Below are 19,817 nucleotides of genomic sequence, written 5' to 3'. Positions count from 1 at the left end.
CAGAATATGCGAAATAATATGATGAATACAATTTTGATAAGATTTTAAACGTTCATGTGTTTGCAGTCCAGAATGTTTGGTATGGGCACATGAAGGTGGTGGGGAGAGAGACATCTGGAGAATCTTGTTATATGTGTTTACTCATAACCCACATGTCTGGCATACCTAAGTTATTTATTCCAGTTGAAAGAGAATCTAGAGTTGCATTACGCTTAGTACACCTAGCCTTGTGTCAGGTTAGAGGGCAGCTTCAAAGGCAGTCTGTTACAGCTTCAGCAATTCCTGTCAAAGATGAATGTATAAAAAAAAAGATGTTAAGGAGCAGGAAAATAATGCACATTGTACTAGAAGGGTACAACTGAATCTCGAAGGTTCTTTTGTCATAGATAACCGATGGGAGGAAGGGGTGAAGAGTTGTAGAGCTGGTGGAATAAGGGGCTATACTGATGAAATGGAAGAACAGACTAATGAAGATGGTGGAAGTATCTGGAACCTTCATATACATTGTCTGACATGGCTCAAGGATCCAAAGAAACCTGTTAACAATCAGCTACTTTTACAGGTTTCTCTTTGCTTCAAGGGTGATCACACTGTGCCTGTGGGCACTAATGGAAACTACAGTCACATAATATGCCTTGCTGACCTACCTAGAGGAACATCTGCATTGTTGGACACAGCATGGACTTGTGGAGCAAATTCCTGTCTGCAATTGCTTCCAGCCTGGTCGGGAGTGTGCAGTTTGACTAAACTGCATGTGCCCTTCTATGTGGTTGCATAAAAGCTCATGACATTTGGAAGTGTGGTATCAAATCCTGTATCTGTGCCTAACATGCCCCCTGTGACCCTTGCATCCTTTGGGTTTCTGTATGAGAACAGTAGATCAGAGTTTTCTGAGCCTATGAAGGTGGAACCTCCTAGTAGGGTCAAATGCTCAAATTATGTTTCAGCAGTATCTACAGAAGCACTTAACAGGATTCTTGAGCAGTACAGACTATTTAGCAAGGCTGAGATGGTGCTTGCCTCATTCCTGGTACTGGGTGTTCAAGCCATAGAAAATACAAAATGGCTTCAGATTACCCCAATCAAACTGCTTTTGTTGGTAAACTCTTCAGAGTTAGCATTGAGTGTCATCAGGGAAGAAATGTGTACTTTGAGGCTTATGACATTACAGAATAGCTACATCCTCGACCTCCTCACTGCTTTGGAGGGCAGGTATGTTCGCAAAATGAGTAGTTCATGCTGCATCTTCATACCTGGGTACAGTGGTGAAAATAAGACACTTGCACAGACTATTACTGCAATGCATAAACTGGAACAGTCTATGGAAAGTGAGGCTGGCATTACATCCGATTTGTTGATTGACCCCTGGTTCAAATGGATTTCGTCATGGACGAGCCTTGCAATGAAGATCCTTATGCCGATGATCATTTGTGTACTGTGTTTTTTGTATTTGTCAAGTTTTTTTTATATATACTGTTCCTTTACCATGCCAAGAACTGCTCATATCATTTATGCAAACCTGTCCAAGACTAGGGCCACCATCATTTCATGTCATGTGGGTACTCAAAATGTAAATTGGGAATTCATTGGAGTATCAAATTTTGGTTTAGCGAATGTATTAGTTAATGAATGTTGTAAAGGGGGAATGTTGGGGTAGATGGATTTTATCTCAATAGAAAGTAGAGGTTCACGTTGCGTGCACCATGTTAATGTTAATATAAGACAAGATTGGATGCAATATTATTAAAACGTTGTAGTTTTGTATGTATCTAGAATTGGTAATTAAGGGTTGTTAAAGGTTACTTTAGTGTCATTGTGTGTCTAGTGTGATACATTTTAGATTTGCAGAAATGTAGCAGAATAATGAAGATTGTGTGAACATAATACGGGAGCACATTGTGCAACTTAGCACAATGAGATTTAAATCACAAAGTTACACACAAAGTGGAAAAAGGCTCTTCAGTGGCAAACCCATTATAAAAAGATGTGGTAGTTTTTAACACACTGATCTAAATAAAAACATGCACACATGGATCATATATCAGGAGATTAGATGCTACAGGCAAGGAGGAAGGAATTGATTGGCAGAGGGACAGCTACAACAACATGGGAGATACTATTTACAGCTAAAATAGATTGAAGTGTGATGGGACCAGGATTTTGAGCTTGGAATTTTTTGAGTGGCCAAAGAAGCATCTGGGGTTAGTGCCTAAAACTGTAGAAGGTCGAAGGGAATCGAAGATGACTGCCAGACTATGAGAGGGTCAAGTGGATTAGCGGGAAAAGAGTATAAAAGGACCAGAGGGCAGATTAATTGAAATGATGGTCACATAATCAAACGCCGTGAAAGGACACCAAGAATAGCGATCCAGGGTGTGAGAATACTTGGAGAAATGAGTTAGTACCTGATCAAACAGCCTGAATTTCTATGTTCTTTCTGTCTCGCAGGGATGAAGACAAACACACACCATTTGTATGTCTTTCCTGTATCACACGGATGAGTGCAGGCACTGCATGTTTACTGTCCAGCATGTTGGGGCCATGGAGCACAGTCGATTTTTACATCTCTCTGTTTACAGGCATGAGGGCCCACACAACATTATTTCATCTCGCTTGTCTCAGAGTCTCAATTTTTACATCTCTCCTATTCTGCAGGGGTAAGGGCATATCTTGAATTTGTACATCTCTTCTATCTCATGGGGATCAGGGCAGTTATTCACTTGTTTCTTCTGTCTTGTCTATAATGGGTGGGGGCATGGACTGACTTATGTTGTCCTTTCTATCCTACAATAGTGAGTGTACACATTCAATGTTGACATCGCTCCTAACTTACAGGGGCCGGGGCACATCTTGCATTGTTATGTCTCTCCCATCTAATGGGGATGGGGGCAGTCATTCACTTGTTTCATCTGTTTTGTCTCTAACAGGTAGGGGCACAGACTGACTTATTTTGTCCTTTCTGTCCTACAGTAGTGAGTGCACACATTCAGTTTGTACATTTCTCCTACCTCACGGGTGCTGGGGCACATCTTGAATTGTTATGTCTCTCCTATCTCATGGGGATCAGGGCAGTCTTTCACAGTATTCTGTTGTCTTGTCTCTCAAGGGTGGGAACACAGACTGACCTAGTATGTTCTTTCTGTCCTACAGTAGTGAGTGTACACATTCAATTTTCACATCGCTCCTAACTTACAGGGGCCGGGGAACATCTTGCATTGTTATGTCTCTCCCATCTAATGGGGATGGGGGAAGTCATTCACTTGTTTGTTCTGTCTTGTTTCTAATGGATGGGGGCACGGACTGACCTATTATGTTCTTTCTGCCCTGCAGGAGTGAGTGCACACATTCAGTTTGTACATTTCTGCTAACTCACGGGTGCTGGGGCACATCCTGAATTGTTATGTCTCTCCTGTCTCATGGGGATCAGGGCAGTATTTCACTGTATTCTATTGTCTTGTCTCTCAAGGGTGGGAACACAGACTGACTTATTTTGTTCTTTCTGCCCTGCAGGAGTGAGTGCACACATTCAGTTTGTACATTTCTCCTAACTCACAGAGGTTGGGGCACATCCTGAATTGCTATGTCTCTCTGAGGAGACATGAGCCCAAATAGAGGAGTTGCTCATTGACCCACTCCCAAGTCTAAGCGGAGTACAATCAGGTGGTGGGACCCGATGTGAAACAGCGTCATCAAATCTCAGCAAGGCATACTACGCTGGTGCCAAAGGGTAGACTCTCAAGCATCCTGAAATATTAGAGTTAGTTGTGTTAGGAAATGTAGCTGCACCAATTGCAGGTGTTCTCCCTAGACAATTGAATGACACATCTACTATAGAAAAGAAGCTAGTGAGTGTCATATGGTTTCAATTCTAGTAGGTCATCTACTTTTCAAATGTCTGTGCTCAATTGAATGTTTATTCTTCAACAAACAAACCATGATGTTAAATTAAACACATTTCAATGTCATATGTTTGGGTATTTCAATTTTAGGTGTTTTGATTTCTTTTTCAAATGTTGAACCATTGCTACTTTTGTGTCATTTGTTTTATGGGCCTGAAGATGAAAATAAAGCCACCATACATAAACCCCCTCGAGAAACAAATACAAATTATGCATAAAGGCCTCCTGTGGCCCCTAATCACAGAAAAAGGCCCAATATGTTTAAATGTAACTGGGCTGGTGCTTCTCAAAATGATGCTCTGCCCGGCTATTACCGGATCTTGTATCAATTATTCCCGGCTGAACATGTGCCAGCACAGTAGGCACAATGTCCAGATCTGCTGCGCAATGTTGTCTACCGCACTGTCCTCTCGGTCCTTGACACTGTCTCCAAAACTCCCTGGAATAGCACCTAGGATTAACTTGGCCATTCTTTGGGTAGGTACCAATGCATCACTGTGTGGGCAGTACCCGCTCAGAGCTGGGACAAGTCTGCACTTGTGACATCAGTGTTGCCATTGCCCTGTGCCCTTCTAAGTGGTGCCAGCTGTAGTCCCATAATCACTGGTATGATATGGTATGATATGGTATGATATGGTATGGTATGATATGGTATGGTACAGAGCATGTGGTTCAAGATGGTTGTAGTATCCAGTGATTGGGAGTAGAGATCTTGGAGGCCCTAATTGAAACCAAATTGTTTTTTTATGAATCCTCCTCACACTTGTTGCACTGACTTTCCTCCTAACCCCTACAGTACTCACAGTTCCATCGGCTAAGGCTCCTCCAAGGCGGCTGTGTCAGTACAACCACCATTCCCACCATCATCCCCATGAACCCCAGCAGCATACTCATCACCACCAATCCGACCAACTACTTCTGCAGCAGGAACATCTCCCCGAGAATGCTCATTCCCTGTTCACCACCCTCTAAGAGATCCACGTCTACTGGATCCAGGTTGCTCTACTCCTTCTGCACTGACATCACCACATCGGATTCCTCCCTCTGCATCCCTGCCTTTTTCCCCAACACAATCTAGGTTTTCTAAACAAGTTTTGATTTTCCTCTAAGAAAGGATAACAATGAAGGTTGTGCATCTAAAACACCAAAGGTCTCCCTAACAAATAAAATAAAATGGTGTACCAAATGAACTGGCTTCCAAGGTAAAACAGCATTCAAGGTTTCCCTTACTTAAGTAAAAACGGTTCTGCATTCAAATCACAACACAGTCAAAAAGGATTAACTATCAAGAAAAAGAAATGGGGTCCTAAATGAACTACCCGAGTGCCTGGCAAACACATTGGGAACACATAAATTAAAGGCAGTGAAGCCACCACAATTATGATGGCTACACTACCATGAATGAAGTTAAGTGATTTTAGAGCCAATGGGAAAAATACCAGGGACACATAGCATCTTTTCTTAAGTATATTTAGATCATGGAGTGTGAGTGCACAGTCTACGAGAGTGCTTTCAAATAATTCAATAAGCGCATAATGTTCAGATGTGATACTCACATTATCATGACTCAGCATCACCCCCTTGGGTGGCCCAGTGGTCCCTGAGGTGTATATGACAGTGCAGCACTGATTACTCTTCAGGGTATTCGTGATGTCATCAAGATTAGAATCAGGAATGTCAGATCCCAGCTGCATGAATTCCTTCCACTGTTAACAAACATAATGGGATGCATCAGAAAGGAAATACACAAGGCAAGCACTGCCCACAAAGCCAGCCACTGCAGCGCTGATGCCCATAATGCATGCATTCTCTGACAGCCAGCGCATACTTAGGGCCTGCTCACTAGTTTGACAGTCGTGGTAAAACAACCAGGAGTAGCTGTCACTGCGTGCTTAACCACTCTGATCAATTGTGAGTTCACTTTTAAAACTCGTTTTTACGGGTGCTTTTGTCTGGCGGATTTTACCACCACCCAAAAGCAGTACCACATAAAAAATTACCGGACGCCATTGTGTCCTAATAGAATCAAAAATGGGACTCATGGGACTCATACGACTTATCCGGTCACCTGCTAATTACTGCATGCAGTAGCAGTCCATGAGTTACCATGTGTAGTACCTTCAAACACATAATCAGGCCAATGGAGAGTCTCTGTAAATGCCTCAGATATTGACCACAGGGGGTGACAATGCATGGCACAGAGGATTCCTATTATGCATTGACTATTCTGTATTCATTCTACTTAGCAAGATTTTAAACAAAAAACTACAGAGGACATAATCTGCATCCATCCTCTAATACATGAGGTTGTCCCAGTATATCCCAGTGCTTCCTCTTTTCCGATACAAATACGTCCAAAATACCGCCTCCACTGCTATGCAGAAATAAGAGACAAGCTGACATGAAAGTCTCGGGAGGATAGCTCAGGGGCAATGCGCTCGCCTTGGAAGCAAGACAACACAGAGCAACACAGGTTCGATCCCTGGTTCTGCGCTTAGACAATTCAGTATTAAGCGCATTATAAATGGCCAATCATATATCATATCCTATCATATCATGAATGATCAAATACAGCAAGTGATACCAGAAACACAGGAGTAGACTAAGCACAGCCATTGTAGAATGCATCTGCCAGTAAACAGACACATATAAAATGAAGGTGGTATCAGAGGGTGGGGTCATTTTCACCTCCGTGCAATTAATAGAATCCCAACTCTCTAAATTCTGTTTCGTGACACATAGGTTTCCTGCTATGCATGACATCAGACCATGAAGTGGGCAAAATAGGTTTAAAATAGACCTGATGAAAGTCCCGTCATTGGACAAGGTCAGATGACAAAATAATCTCCTAACTCTTGGCCCCAGATCCAAATGCCTTGATTGAGATTGGATGACACACCTAACCCACCTATTCAAAATGGGGGAAGAGACCAGGAGATAAGGCATTCTGGAAGGAAATTGAGCTTATTGCCTTAGGAGCGTGCATTTGTTAATTGATGGGATTACACTAGAATAATTCTGAGTCCAAATAACCGGACAAACTCAAAAGATGGTAAGTTACTGTATTATAACAATTATCTAAAACAGGGAGGTTACCACAAACATCAACGGACGGACGCTCAGTCTCTCAATGATTTCCACAAAAAATACACTTCATATTGTCCATAGTGCGTCAGAATGGCACCATACTATGTGGCAATAGTGAAACAACTATCAAGGGTCGGGATTGGTTAAGGGAAACATCTAGCTATACATCCTATATAGGATCTAGGATTGTTATTGGCTGTCATTTATCAGGTGGCCAATTTATGCCTACCTTTTCAAACATGTAATTTAAGAAATAATTGTTACACTGTGTTTCGTCTTCTAAGATATAAGGTAATTTGTTATGTGAACTAATATAATTGGTTGGCAGGCTTGTGCCATGTCTGGAACATTTGGTTCATTTAGCAGCATGTAAGCCAAGACCCAGGTGCAGGGAGATAGGACATGAAGCTACCTCACCACCCAATTAGCCCAGCATCTCTCATTACTAATGCCTTCTGCCATGAAATTGTCTTTGTACTTTGCCTTGCAGAGTATTCTCGTCTTGACAATGCATGGGAGTGAGGGAACTGAATATCATGTCTGGAACTCCAAGTTCGAACTCTGTTTCCATCCTTGGCTCGCGTGACAAGAGACCTTGATTTGATCCATTATGCAGCTTTTTTTTTTAATGCCTTAAATGAATAAAAACTTGGCATCCTTTGTGTTCTTTCTTGCATCTTAACGTGAGAGGATTCATACTCCGCACACTCGTTCTTCATCAGATTAGATAGCTGACCTCGATTTCTAAGATATTTATTTCAGGCTAGACAGCCTCGCCACCCAACTTCACTAGTCTGCTGTTCTGCTGCGACACAGCTTTTCATCGTCCCTTTATGGTTTCTGGCTTACTTATTTCATGTTACCAATGGCCAGTTTCTGTACAATGGCGGCCTTGCCTGCATTCTATTCACTACTCATGGCTAGCCTATATGATGACTTGATCTACGCGTTTCAGCGTATGTACATTTATGGAACTTTGTTAACGGGTAATATTCTTTTTTCCACTTTGATCCTTCACTTGCTTCTTTACTTTGTCATTTGTCCACTAGGATCCATACATTGTCATCACTGAGTATCTTGGGATGTCGTGCACACTTTCTTATGGTGTCATCAGTTAATTTTCTTAGCTCTTTCTCATATTCCTTCAGGGAGTTCCTCCTGTAGTTTGTCATTAACTCGAGGGTACTTTTGATAGGGTTGTCTCAATGGATATCTCCTTCCAAATACTCGTTGCATTATTGGCACGATAGCTGGTGTCAGGCAAGGCACAGTCGTGTGTCACCAAATACAAAGGAGTGAGGGGGGCGAGATCTCCTGTGGATGTACACATCTGCTCCTCTACATTCCCCCCTATGATAGAGTCCTCGACCACCTCCTCAAGTTTTCCTGATTCTTTGTATTTTCTCTTGAAGAAGGGTTTCTTGGGTATCCATATCTTCATAACCCCCCCTCAGGGTGCCCGCTTTTTTAATGTGTTCATCCACACTCATGTAATTGCATTCCCCATTTGAGGTACATAAGACCCAACGTCTCACGTACTTCTTATGATCCTTTTAATACCAGAATTGTGTTCCTTCAGGTGTCACAATACTTGCTTTTATGTAGTCTGTGATGGCACGATCGGTCAGTACATTATTTTCTGGTTCATCCTTTGTGTCAATCATGATCTTCATTCCCACTATTTTATTTGCCATTTTCTGGAATTGTCCAATTAGTATCCTTATCATACAGAATCCAAATATTATCACCAAAATTGCTCCAAGGAACTTGAATACGTTTTCCATCCAATGAGAAATCCATGAAAACAGGAGTGAGAACCACTGTAATCTCCAATGGTCTCTGTATCATATACCATTTTTACATGTAGATCTGTCAACATTGATATGGCCTCTGTCAAAGTCCTGTTCTCGCCGTCATGAGATGGTATGAATGTACAACATGATGGCCCAATCTTAGCGCAAACACCTCCTTCCATTGCTGTAACCATGTCGAGGACATATCTATCCACGAGGGTCATCAACCTTATGGCCCTCAGCTCTTCTTTTATGGCGTTAAATCATTTTATGGTGGCATCATTTGTTTGTAGCAGCTCCCATTGGTGATCTGTAGCCATTTGGCATTCACTGCTGTTTAAATCACAGGCATGAACATAGATGTGACCATCACTGCAGTCCTGCTGAACAGTTTGTGCTCATCAGAAATGTGTTCATAAGCCATTAGTGATTTTTGTGAGAAATAATTCCCTCTCTTCATCTGCCAGAGTTGACCCTCTTTTTCTCATTTGCTCATCCACTTTTGGAAATCCTTCAATCTTCAGGTCACTCTGTGGAATTACTAATGCTGAAACATGGATATATACCAAGGAACACATTCCACCCCTTTTCCTAGCAGTTCATATATGCCTCATATCGATCCATTAAGACAGCCGTCCCTCTCATCATTCCTAGAACATCAATTATGTTCTTGCACCCTTTACTATGTCCAACTAGATTTGTTCCCTTGCTTTGAAAGCACAGTGTTGCATTAACCAATGGGACTACAGCTACTGGGCCCGCTTCATCTTCCACCCATATCAGCAGTTTAGAGTACTTGGCCCATGACTTTAGACACTCATCATTCACCTTCTGTACCTCTTTCACTTCTTCCTTCCACAGCAGATGAGCTCCACAGGACATCATTCCATCTTCCCATCCTTTGGTCATACTCACTCATCCATAGATTAGCAGCTGTGGACATTGCCAGGATCCAGGCATTCCAGTCTTTTCCATCATGTCAGAGCAGTTAATCCCCTTCATTTCTTCAACAATCACCTTGTCTTGTCCTGCAGCAGGATACACAAGCATCTTGTCTGTCCATCCCGGCTCCTTTTCCATTTGTGTTGTCTCCATATAATAATCCTGGTATGGAAATAACTGTCTTGATCTCCATCGCAACGTTGCCCAGTTTCCTTTAAACTGTCCTCTAGTAGTACATGCTGCTGGATGACTTGGTTACTTTGCATCATGCGCCAAGATCTCTTTTGGAATGAAGGTTCTTATTGTAGTCATGGCATACGGGATGAGAGAGCAGATGTAGAAATTCTCATCAGATGCTTTCTCCTCTACATCATGTGTTGGTACCACATATGATCCCCGAGGTGAGCTGAATTATCAAGATAGGTATTTAATCCCTGGTTATCTTCTTCTACATCCCTCTTATGTCGCCTGACATGCCCAAAGAGGCCAAAGAAATTATCATAATTTCTACTCATAGTAGGAAAGATCACAGGGTTTGCTTTTTCATTTGGACCATTAGGATAATAAAGACTTTGAAATGTAAGGTACAGAAAGAAAAAAAACCATAGGCATATATATATATATATATATATATATATATATATATATATATATATATATATATATATATATATATATATACATATATATATATATATATATATATATATATATATATATATATATATATATATATATATATATTAGGCATAGAAGTCTAGATAAACATTTGGTGTGCCATACCAATACTCATTGAACTCTATCTATAACCGCATTATCCTCTACACAGGTCATTTTAATACATATGTTAAATTTACATTCGTATTTGCACAATCTGCTCCAATTATCGTAATCAAATCAAGAGTCTTCTTATAACAGGAAAAATGATTGGGTCATAATGAAAGGGGTGAATATTAACATCTCTCCTAACAAGAGCAGGGTCTGACTGAAGAATAAACGCAAAAATAGCAACTATAAACCGATGTGTGTCATGTCAACAGGTATTATCACTCTTCTTCTAGGTCATCAATCGAGTCTGCACACGTGGACATTTTTCTTCTTGTCTTGCTTCTTGGTCAACAGGTGCTGGATGGGGGTCTTGCCTTTCTAGATGTTTATGTCTCCTAAATGTAACCAAGTTCTTCTTCTAAATACCCTAACTGCAGTAAAGGAGACTTCATCTGCGCAGAAAGGACCACTAAATCTTGGTTCATGCCATCTACGGGTGAAATTCTTTACAAGGATTCGGTCTCCAACATATAACTTTGGGAGTGGCAATAATTTACTCATATTGGTTACTTGGCCATCCTCTTCCGTGTTCCTTGACCCCTCTCCAGATTCTTGACTTGATCTGCAATGAAAGAAACACTGGTAGTGATAGATGTCAAATAGTCGTGCATGTCATCCCTTAGAGTCAGTGCTATATTTGGGCATCACTCCTGACTCTAGATGAGGGCGTAAGAGGTGTCCTCATGTGATGCCCTGTCACTAACTCGTGAGCTGTAAGATGATGGACTGAGCCTGGCTGATTTCGAAGGGCATGTAAGGCTAGGGTAGGCAGTATAGCCATTCCTTTTTCAAAGTCACACTGATCTTGGCTATCCTCTCTTTTAGGAGGCCGTTGAGTCTCTCACATAACCCATTTGCAGGCGAAAATGTATGTTTTACCCTCAATAGAAGTCATATTTGTTCAAATAGCTCATTGACCAAATGTGGCCCATTAATGGACCTCAGTACTTTGCACACATCCCATCTCGGAAATACTTTAAGCACCAAAAACTTTGCTGTGCATGTGGCATCAGGATGTGTACAGGGACTGTCTTCGTTCCACCTAGGAAAGGGACAGATAACCACAAACAGATACCTGTAACCATTATATGTCTGCAGCATATCAATGTAATCGATATGCAAATGTTGAAACAGACCATTTGGATGAGGTATTACTCCCCCATTCGTTCTCAGTGTATTCTCATCAGTAAACCTGAACGATGCAATCGTTGCACAATGAACTGTGCAAGGTGTTCCAATAGATTGGGAGCAAACCAGTCTTCTACAATGGTGGCAGCAAGACGTTCTCTGGTTATATGCTTGAGTGTGATTTTCAACAATGCTGCTGGCATCACTGGCATCACTGGCTTTCCAGTGCTGTCCTGTCTCCGTAATGATGCTGTGGGGGATAAAGAACACCCCCTACATTTCCATAGCTCCTGCTCTTCTTGTGGGGCTCTACCCTGAATCTCTGTTAGTTGCGTAATTGACAGCATATTAAACCTTTCTCGTATTAGCATGCTTCTATTTAATATTTCCTTGACATTTTCAGTATCAAAACATGACATTTCTGAAGAATATGCAACCCTTTTGGCTTCCAAATCTGTGGCTTCAATTCTGCGCAAGATAAAGTCTGTTTGTTTAGTATGTGCTGCGAATTTGATGACTGCTATGGCTACTGGGAGTTATAGTGCCTTAATAAGCCTGTTCAATAAACACGCATGTTGCACTGGAGTGCCATCTGCGTGGAGATAACCCCTCCTTTTTCAGCATTACAGACCTGCATGAATGGTTGACATCATATAGGCGCAGTCACCGTACATGGTCCCTTCCTGCCCTTTGTGTTTTTCGAGCACAACAATAAACGCTACTAATTCTGCTCTGTTTGCTGAACAAATAGATGTAAGTCTTGCACTCGCCACTACCTCAAATTCACCATTTAATCTGTGTCTTACAACCGCAGAGCCTGAATGCCTCTCCCCACTAGTTTGGTCTATTTTTAAAGAACCATCAATGAAGAGAATTTCCCCTCCCGCTAGAGCATTTTCTTCCACATGGGGTATATCATCATAAAATGCGACATAATTTGACCAGTCATGCACATGATCACCTTCTTCTACATGTTCAGCTACAAACATAGCTGGGGTCACTATTTTACACCTCACTACCTCACCTCATACGCAGATGCTCTTTGTGACGTCAATGTACCTTTGGGTTTCTCTAAAATGGCAAATAAGGCGTGCTCCGCGTAGAGAGTCATGGAACAGCCCATGGTAATACATGAATTGCAAATGCGGCAGCAACCAGATTGTTTGCATGGACAATTTCCTCTCATAACTGAATCTTGAATCCCATTTCAATACGCCAAAGGTTTATACCGTAATGTTGTTCTTTGTGTGAGTGCTGCTTTCATTACTGATCCATTGGTGTGAGAAAATAAATAAAATTCCTCGCTATAGTCGGGAATCCCTAAAAGTGGAACTATGCAGATTTTTATTTTTAATTCTTCAAATCCTTCTTCCATTTCTTCAGTCTACTTTATCTTTGCCTTACCAACGTGTGCTTTTTTAGCTGCTTGTAAAAGTGGTTTGTATATGTGCTGTAATCAAGCACCCAGGCCTTGCAATAATTGCATAAGCCCAGAAACTGCTGCATTTGCCTTACTGTATTTGGCTTTGGTTTCTTCATGATAGCCTCAAATATTTCAGGTGTCACCTTCTTTCCTTCATGAGAAATTAACTGGCCCATGTACAACACCTCTTCCTGACAATACTGTAATTTCTCCTTGTCTACCTTGTATCCCTTGTCTGCCAAGATAGGCATTAACTGGATAGAGTCTTGTCTACATTCATCCTCTGTTTCACTGCAGATTAATATGTCATTGAGGTACTGAATTACCACACTCTTGAGTCAATGTTGCCTAGATCCATCTGTAGGACCCTATTAAAGATTGACCGTAACTCACAATACGCTTGAGGTAAATGAGTATGTTTTAGTCTCTTTTGTCGGAATGTAAAGGAAGTAAGATCTTTTGAGTCTGTGCAACTGGATGGAGAAAAATGCATTTTTCAAATCAATCACAGTGAAATACTTAACTTCAACTGGAATTCTACACAATGTTGTCACAGGATTTAGAACTAATGAAAACTCAGCTTCCACAATCTGATTAAGAAGGCGCAAGTCCTGGATAAATATCCACAATCCCCCTTTAGATTTTTTTATTGGATACACCGCAGTACTGCACAGGGATTCTGATGGCACTAGGATTCCCTGATTCATCAGCCCTGAAATAGTCTTATATATGCCTTCATCAGCTTCTCGAGACATATGGTATTGCTTTGCTCATGATAACATTGCTCCTGGCTTGAGTTTTATTTTAACCTCTCTTATTCACTTCAATAGACCTACTTCATATGGGCCCGTAGTGCAAAGGACACTTGGCACCTTTTCTAGGTCTTCCTGAAAGAACACTGGTCATTGCTGAATTAGCGCCCCTTGCTGTGGGACTTCCCTTTTCTTAATTTGTATCCATTATGTAATGCTTATAGAAACACTACCTCATCATGTATACGTTCATCTCTGAACATAACTTCATCTGTTATGCCAGTCAATCTCTTTCCCTTTACAAGAGCTATCACTGTCCTCCATGATCTGCCTTTGTCAACTACTTCTTGAAGCATTGCTATTTTTCCTCATACTATAGCTGCTTACAATTCTATAGGAATAGTCTACCCTTCTTCCTCATCAATAGGTACTTGTGGTCTGAATAGGAACTCATCAGGTATCCTCAAACGCTACCCTACTAATCAAGGTAGCCATGTTAATAAAATGCTCACCCCATACATGAAGACTTCCGGATCTAACGGGACTCCTCATAGACCCACTTGCCCTGTAAATGCCAGTATAAACTCTCATACGTTTAAATAGTGTATTCCTGGAGAGGAGCACATTATCCCTTAATCATTGAATTAAATCATCATGTTAAGTTAAGTCATTACATTTCTTCCAAAATTGTTAACTGGCGTTTGTCACGAAAGTAGCAAGGGGACAGACATGTCACATTCCCCTATAGAAAGAGGTAATTTATCAGTAAAAGGAACTAACTTTGTAGCTCCAGAGAATCCATGAGCATTCATGGCAATACCTCACATTGGATTTGTGTCCCTCCCTAATACAAGAGGGAGTCGCCCCAGTGTCTACAAGAAAAGAAAAAGATTTGCCTCCTATCGTCACATCGACCCTTGGTTCCTCTTGGGGGTCTAATGTTACTGATAGTACTGAACACATCAAGTCATCCTGTGAGCTGACCTATTGAGGGTAAAAATGCATCCCTGTCCCTGTGAAAGGGTTCGCTCCTACCACAGTGACACACCCTACCCTAGGTGTTAATATTTGTCCTATGTTTGCATTCTGTTGTGTTTGCATAGGTGCTTGTTGCAATTGCCCTTGCGGTGGGTGAATTTGCACCGACCCCTGCTGTTGTGCCTGCTGTGCTTGCAGTGCCTGTGTCTCATAGGATGTGTGATCATGGGCAAAGCCATCTCATGTTTGTGCACTGTATGGTAGTGGATAAGATATCCCCATTCTTAAAGGTTGTCCATTTTTTGTGCACTTCCTATGCTTCTACAAACTCGTGCAGTATGCCCTGTCATCCCAAAATTCCAAAATACTGGGGGTGGCCCTCTGGCAAACCCACAATTGTATCCTCCCTGAGTATTCTGACTCCCACCCTGGGCATTTTGAAATCCACCATGGGTGTTCTGAAATCCACCTCTTCCTCTAAATGCTCCGGAACCACTTCCTCGTGGCCAAAACCTTTGTCAACTTTGATCTACTAGTGTGTATTATTCAAGTGTGATGCACCCATTGTTTCTTGCACCCCCTACTCCTGCTCCACTTGTTAATACTGCCCCTTCTGTAGCAAACTTTGGCAATTTCTTCTGAACTAACTTGGCTTTCTCAATCTTCCTATTCTCATCTTTCTTTTGGTTCTTCTCTTATAATAACCGACAATAATTCTATTTCAACCCATGACTTTGCTTCCATCCCAACTTGTTTTTTTCATTTGTCGCTATACCTGTTCTGGCAATCCATGACACAAAATATGATAGTGCGACTGTTTTTTGCACGGTTCACGCGTTTGAAGCTGCCATCTCTCTTGAATATCCTGAATAAAAACAATAGGGTCCTCATCTCCTTTCATTTTACGTGTCATAATTGCACCCATATCTGATCTGTCAGGATACTATACCTCTCCAAACATCTGCCCTGCAATTATTAAATGGCGCTCTAGCATTCACTGTGTTTTGTGCTGTCTTACTAGCACATTTCACTCATCTCCAAATGTCATCAGCTCTCTCTCCAAGAATAGCTGCCATTTTTTCTAATTCGTATGTATATTTCCAAGCTCCCAAAGTCAAACTCGGGAGCTTGCATTTTAAGTTATCCTTATCCATCTGAGGCCATGGAGTATATTGCGGTCTTGCTCCCCCCCCATCTCTAGCAAAAGGAACTGTGAGAACCCCATCTCATAGTCAGACCCCATTATTCAATTACCTAATGCAGGGATAATCGTCCCTATCTGTCTTCATGCTGGTAACAACCTTAACCTACTCGCATAAGGTGGAGAGTCTCCTCTCTCACTACACGATCATTCAGGATATGGTATAAGATCTGGTGTTGTTTTCCTTAGGATGCTCCAGCTCTGACCATCTTACGTCTTTATCCCTCTGTTCACTTGGCAGGGGGACGCATGTACCCTTCTCTTCTATCTCATGACCTAACTCTCTTTCCTCGTCTGACATTGCTAGACCTCAACTAGTGTGACTATCATTATCTTCTTCTCTATCTAACTTTAATCTACTCAAAGACAATGCTCTGCGTTCATCTCTAAAAACGTTTTCCTCCTCATCCTGTGGTTTAGGTATCAGGGATCAGTTGCCTCTCCCTTGAGTCACATACTCGCTGTCCTGCCTTATTTGCTGATATTTCTTATCAATCCTTTCTCCAATACTTTCTGCATCATATCTTTCCTCTTCCGGTGCTACTTTAGGTATTTCTTGACTCTTTTCTCTCACCGGGAGAACTTCACTTATCTTGTCGCATTGCCCCTGTAGTTCATTGTTTGTTCTTTTTAGTTCTTTATGAATGATACTGGCATCAAGACCTCGCAGACTTCTATTCTGTTCTATGGGCCTCATTACACGGACGGCGATAAGGGTTTACCGGTACTGGTAAGGGTACCAGTGCCGGTAAACCCTTACCGCCTTACTACGAAGTCCCTTTGTGGGACCTTACCTTAATGGCTGGTTTTACCAGCCGTTAAGGACGGGACCTGCAAAGGGACCTAGGAGGTAATTACGGTACTGCAATTTGCGGTACCGTAATTACCGCCTTCCCCATTCCCATTGAGCCCTATGGGGGCAAAAATGGGAATGGGGAAGGGCAATGGTGAATGGGGAATTACCGCCCCCACAAACCTTGGAATAGGGCGGTAATTCCACCATTCACCATGGCGGACTCAGTAAAATACCGGTGGCAACCATGGCGCTAACAGCGCCATGGTAGCCGCCGTCCGTGTAATGCGGCCCTATGTCTTCTTCTACTTTCCTTCGATTTCTCGCATCCCTTCTTGCCCTATCTTCTTCTTGCCTTTCTTCTTCCCTTCTCACTTCCTGCCTTCGTTCTTCTTCTCTCCTTCGCAGTAATGTGTTTTCCTTCACTGTTTGTGCTTCTTCTTCCTCTCGCTTTCTTTCTCTGCTATCCCTTTCTTCTATCTCTTTCTAGCTAGTGTTGAACTTCCTTTGTTCCTCTACCCACTTTTCATCCTTTTCTTGTTTTTCTCTATATAACTGTTCCTGTTGTTCCCTACTTTTGCTTCCTTGCTCATCATTCCTCAACCACTTTTCTCATTCCCTATCCTTCGTTTCTTGCTCGCCTTATCATCCCTTTGCCAACCTCCTCGAAGCTTTTCCCATCTAACTTAAGCAAAATCTGTCCTTCCATCCATTTGTTCTGTATGATCGTTACCTCTTCAGCCCAATTCTTTTCTCCTTTCCATCTCTTAATTTCTCTGTCTATATATGTCGATATATTCGGATCTCTCGAATGAACTTACACGCATCTACCTTCCTTTTGCTCTCTTCTGGACTGTCATCACTACAGTAAGGGGGGGTTCATACGTTGGGTTACTATACCCTGCCACTGATTTTAATTCCGTTAAAGGATAAACTCCTATCTCCTCTATATCTATGCCCTTAATCGCAGATGAAGTAAGAGGAGCAGAGGACTCAATGCCCTCACCTTTATGCTGATTAAGCATCAACGCGTCCTGTAAAGGATCTTCTTTCTCCTCTTGGTACATTTTCCAAAGTTCTAAAACTGTCAGTCTTTCCCCTAATTTCATCCCCGTGTATGCAGCGTGCCCATATGTGGCCATGTGTTGCAATGGTGCTTTTGATAATGATCCCCCTTGTGGCCATGGCATGATCATTTTATCAGTTTACCCATTCTGCACTGTACTGTTTGAGCTTGCGCCCATGACTTGGTAATGTTTTACAAAAGTGAATGAGAAGCGTGTCCTCCATAATGACAAGTCGCAATTGACTGTCGATATTTACCAGATCATTAATAAATCTCTACCTCTCTAAAAACATATTGCTCAACACCTTTAATCTCAAAACAATAAATATGAGCAAGCAACATCAATCGGTACTCATATTCTTTTGCTTCAACAACCTATCTGTCTTGTGATTGGCGCCAATTGTTTACTATACTTTAAATCAAAACAACGTCCCTTCCAACCTTCACAGCTTATAACCTCTTGAGACTTCATACATAAAATAATACTTAAAATATTAACACAATACACATTAATAACTGTTGTGATCACCTTCCCTTTTCCCTATAATCTTTTATAGTAAGAGGTATTCTCTCCTCTCCACCAAGTATATTACCCTGTACAGGGTTTAAGACGTCACCTTACACAATCCTGACTGTGGGCATTCTCTCTCTTAATATTCTGACTGGAATTTGAGATGGCTTCTTCTATCTCCTTTGAAATAGGATTACTTAGGCATTCTTTTATCTACACAAAATTTCCTGTTACCCAAAATATCACAATCCTGCCCCTTTATATGGCCCTTTCCCTAAGTCTACTTACATCTGTTAATCAACTCAAGGCCTTTGGTATCGACTCCTCCTCCAATCCAACCACTTTGCCTTCCATCCGCAAAGCACCTGTGGAAACGGAGCAGGGGTTTCTTCAAAGAAGGACCTGCCCACTGTGTCGGTTCTTCTTGCAAGTTAATTTCTATTGGCCACTCTCCACTGTAAACTCCACGATATTCCAGCTAATGGCGGAGAATGCAATCACCTGAAACTCTAAAGTCAAACTTTCAGATCTGAAACCATCCGCAATGCTACTACGTGAGCTTATGGCGCTTGTAACGTGTGATTTGTTAATGGATGAGATTACACCAGAACAATTCTGAGTCCAAATAACTGGAAAAACTCAAGAAGATGACAAGTTACTGTTTTATTAACAATTATGTAAAACAGGCATGTTACAACGAACATCAAAAGACATACGCTCATTCTCTCAATGATTTCCACAAAAAATACACTTCATATACTCCATTATGCGTCATACTTTGTGGCAATAGTGAAAAACCTATCAAGGTTCGGGATTGGTTAAGGGAAACATATAGATGTACAATCATATAGGAGCTAGGGTTGTTATTGGCTGTCCTTTATCAGGTAGGCAATTTATGCCTACCTCTTCAAACATGTCATTTAAGAAACAATAGTAACACTGTGGGTCTCATGACGAGTTTGGAGGCAGCCATGGAGCTTTTAGCTCCATGGCTGCCTCCAAACCGGGCTCCTTTACCGGGTTCCTGCAATGAGGAATAACCGGGTCATTCTAACGTAGGAGGACCCGGTAATTCCTCCTTGCAGGAGCCATTCCCCATTCCCATAGGGCTCAATGGGAATGGGGAGGGAGGTAATAACAGGCAGATTACATCTGGCCCGTTATTACCTCCCTCTTCCCTTCGCGGGACCCGGAAAGGACACCTGGTTTTGCCAGGCGCCTGATCCGGGTCCCGTAAAGGAAAGCTCATAATCGGCACTCCCGTAATGAAGGGGGCTGGTCCCGTACTGGCCCCCTTCATTACGAAACTGCCACCCTTATAACGAGGCCCTGTGTCTCACTGGTCTTCTAAACTATAAGGTCCTTCATTATACAGACTAATACAATTGGTTGGCATGCTTTTGTCATGTCTGGAAC

The 19,817-nt window shown here is 41.9% G+C and overlaps 1 protein-coding gene across 1 annotated transcript in view; it reads right to left on the bottom strand.

The window, feature by feature from the left end:
- Nucleotides 1-19,817, bottom strand: part of LOC138510876 (long-chain-fatty-acid--CoA ligase ACSBG2-like) — a 366,119-nt gene that overhangs the window by 240,395 nt on the left and 105,907 nt on the right. The window contains exon 6 of the mRNA XM_069626532.1: nt 5,456-5,605. Within this exon, the coding sequence (XP_069482633.1) occupies nt 5,456-5,605 (150 nt within the window). The remainder of the gene's footprint in view (nt 1-5,455; nt 5,606-19,817) is intronic.

This window comes from Ambystoma mexicanum, chromosome 6p (genome assembly GCF_040938575.1).
Source record: "Ambystoma mexicanum isolate Mex_15411 chromosome 6p, UKY_AmexF1_1, whole genome shotgun sequence".
Lineage (NCBI taxonomy): Eukaryota > Metazoa > Chordata > Amphibia > Caudata > Ambystomatidae > Ambystoma > Ambystoma mexicanum.
The sequence above is the reverse complement of the archived record's forward strand: the minus strand, read 5'-3'. Positions and strand labels throughout refer to the sequence as shown.